This window comes from Pundamilia nyererei, unplaced genomic scaffold (genome assembly GCF_000239375.1).
Source record: "Pundamilia nyererei isolate P.nyererei 1_Seehausen unplaced genomic scaffold, PunNye1.0 scaffold00013, whole genome shotgun sequence".
Lineage (NCBI taxonomy): Eukaryota > Metazoa > Chordata > Actinopteri > Cichliformes > Cichlidae > Pundamilia > Pundamilia nyererei.
Genome location: NW_005187414.1, coordinates 909,365 through 911,870, shown reverse-complemented (window position 1 = coordinate 911,870; position 2,506 = coordinate 909,365). Strand labels below are relative to the sequence as shown.

General features: G+C 53.0%; 1 protein-coding gene across 6 annotated transcripts in view; it reads right to left on the bottom strand.

The window, feature by feature from the left end:
* Positions 1 to 2,506, bottom strand: part of cdc42bpab (CDC42 binding protein kinase alpha (DMPK-like) b) — a 66,140-nt gene that overhangs the window by 3,786 nt on the left and 59,848 nt on the right. For 3 of the 6 annotated variants that reach the window (XM_005724819.2, XM_013908695.1, XM_013908696.1), the window contains 6 exons: positions 2,318 to 2,402; positions 1,818 to 1,941; positions 1,459 to 1,576; positions 1,113 to 1,230; positions 866 to 1,023; positions 56 to 130 (listed from right to left, as the gene is read on the bottom strand). In XM_005724819.2, the coding sequence (XP_005724876.1) occupies positions 56 to 130; positions 866 to 1,023; positions 1,113 to 1,230; positions 1,459 to 1,576; positions 1,818 to 1,941; positions 2,318 to 2,402 (678 nt within the window). The remainder of the gene's footprint in view (positions 1 to 55; positions 131 to 865; positions 1,024 to 1,112; positions 1,231 to 1,458; positions 1,577 to 1,817; positions 1,942 to 2,317; positions 2,403 to 2,506) is intronic. The other 3 variants (XM_005724821.2, XM_013908697.1, XM_005724820.2) reach the window with 2 other exon arrangements.

Here is a 2,506-nt window from a genome sequence, read left to right as displayed (position 1 = left end):
GAGATACACAGTGACACGGTGCTCTCAGTTGTGTGTTTGCAGCTGTTGACGTTACCTTCATCTTACTAAGCAGGGTCCTTAAAGCCCTTTTCAGATCGGGGGTCTTCTCCGACGGTGAGACTGCCTGCCACTGCAGAGGAGAGTTCAGACTCAGCGCCCAGCCCACAGACAACATGCTGGGGTGGGGAGGGATGAGGGGAAAGGGAGGGGGACAGGCACGAAGCAGGGAACAGCTGAGTTAGGATGGAGGGAGGCGAGATGGGGCAGGATGGAGTTGACAACGTCCAATGGGAAGGGAGGACCAGCAGGAGGAATGACAGGGGGACTGGGGGGGGGCAGCCGTCGCCCATAATTGCTGTTTTAATTTTTTTCCTGTACTCTCCATCAGAGTCGCTTCATGCGAGTGAAAACAACTTAGAAGTGATGTTGCCGGAAACCATTATGAGCGATGTTGCACCACCAGTGCCAGACTGGAGTCTGATTGGCTCTCATCCGACCTAAAAGCTAAAAGCAAGAATCACGGCAAATACGGCCTCTGCTGACATCACAGGGAGCTAACACCTGCAGAGCGATGGGATGAGGAGCGTGGCCTGCAGATGTCGGGATGCTCGTGACTGATGGAGGAGTTTGGTTCAAAGGGGAGTACAGGCAGTTTCTGCTGATAATGTCTAGCTGCTAAAGCTCACGACAAGAAAACAGCCGTCTCTATGTGGACGTCATACGAAGCTGATGTTTGATTGACACGATGTTGCAGGTTCGAGCCAACAGCCAGTAAAAACTGAGTTATTTAGTTAATGTTTGTTTGGATGAAACACTTTGTTTAATACTCAGAGTCAACCTCACATGAAGCTGCACGTTCACTGACCTCTCTGTCGAACTGTGAGAGCGGAGCATCACCGCAGTCCACCCCTCCGCCAGAGGACAGGGAGCTCTCGGAAGGAGAGGTCATGGTCTGGCGTTTGGACCCGTAGCTTCCTCCTGACAGCTCCCTGCGCAGAGCGCTGCCATTCTGCGAGGATGAGCCTGCGGAGACGAGAGGAGGCGGCAGACATGAAGCCACAGACAGACGAACCTCCCCGAACGTGAGCTCTAACACGACTGCCGGTACTCACGTATGCCCAGTCCGCTGCTGGCACTCATGGAGCGGCCCGGCTCGGCCCGGTTCTTGGTGATGGAGGGAATGCTGACGGAGCCGCTGAACCCCGCTCGGCTATCCTGAACACGGACGTTCTGGTTTAAACACGCAGAAAACACACACACACAGAGTGCAGTGCGGGGGGAGAGGAGTGAGGAGGGTGCACGTAAACACACACACAGGGCAGAAAAACATGATGCATGCTCTCTACAGACACACAACTCAGGACCAGACAGTGTCAGTGTGGGGGGGGGCTTCAGTATGTCAGGGATGGCGCTCACGTGACAGGATAAGGAAGCATGTTCGTGTGTTTGCACATGTACCATGGGCAGATCCTTCAGGATCTGGATCCCATCTCCTGGTCCCATGTGAGCCACGTGGTTGAAGTTGGTTGGATTGGAGATCAGTTTGTTCCTCATCTCGGGATCTCGCAGCATTTCTCTGGAATCACAGACACAGGATCAGCGCGTCAAAGACTGCAACGAGGTTTTTCCTCCCTACAAGGATGATGCTAATACGGCTGGTTCAGTTAAAAATACAGATCGCAACCATCGGGCACAGGCCATCATCAGCATTGGAAAGCAGCTCAGAGTAACAGAACGTGGTGACAGCAGCTTTGGGGAAATAACGGCGAATTCTCCGAGAGCTCCCGGCGGCGAGTACAGAGCTTCAGGTAAACTACCTCCTCTGCTGAAGTCGCTCCTCTTCGGGCACTCTGAAGGAGTAGCGTCTCTTGTTGTTCATGCTGCGCACCATCTGCTTCCGGCTGTTGTCTGACGTCTCCGGGACGACCAGCTCGTCGCCCTCTGAAAGATCAACAAAGATCATCGTTTGGCTGCTGATGCTGGACACCGATCAAAACCAGAGGAAGATTCAAACTGGCAACAGAGAGGAGCGCTTGTTTTTATGCGACTTCCTTTAACTTATTGCACGTGACACAAACATCAGCTGCTTCCATCTGTGAGGGTCGTGATGACGGCCCAGCGCACACCTGACCTTTGTCACGCTGCAATTCGGTCTTACGCTGTCATATAAGCAGCTCACATCAGCTGGATCCTGACCTGCCACTGCAGTAGTTTGCAGGTAATCCTACGCTTAATAATAAAGACATTTAACAGCAAAATGCTAAAAAGAGACCGAGGACGAATTCTTCACCTCACACGGCACAGAGAGCGATCTTACCGGCCATCTTGTTCCTAAAGTAGATAAGGCGCACGGTTTCCAGCCCCAGCAGGTTCAGAGAGCCGTCCACATTCAGAGGTCGCATCTGGAGGGGAAGAGAGAAGTCAGCAAATCTGCTGAGATTCAGACCAACGTGTGAGTTTAGTCCCTGGAGTCACCTCACACACACACGGACACACACACACACAC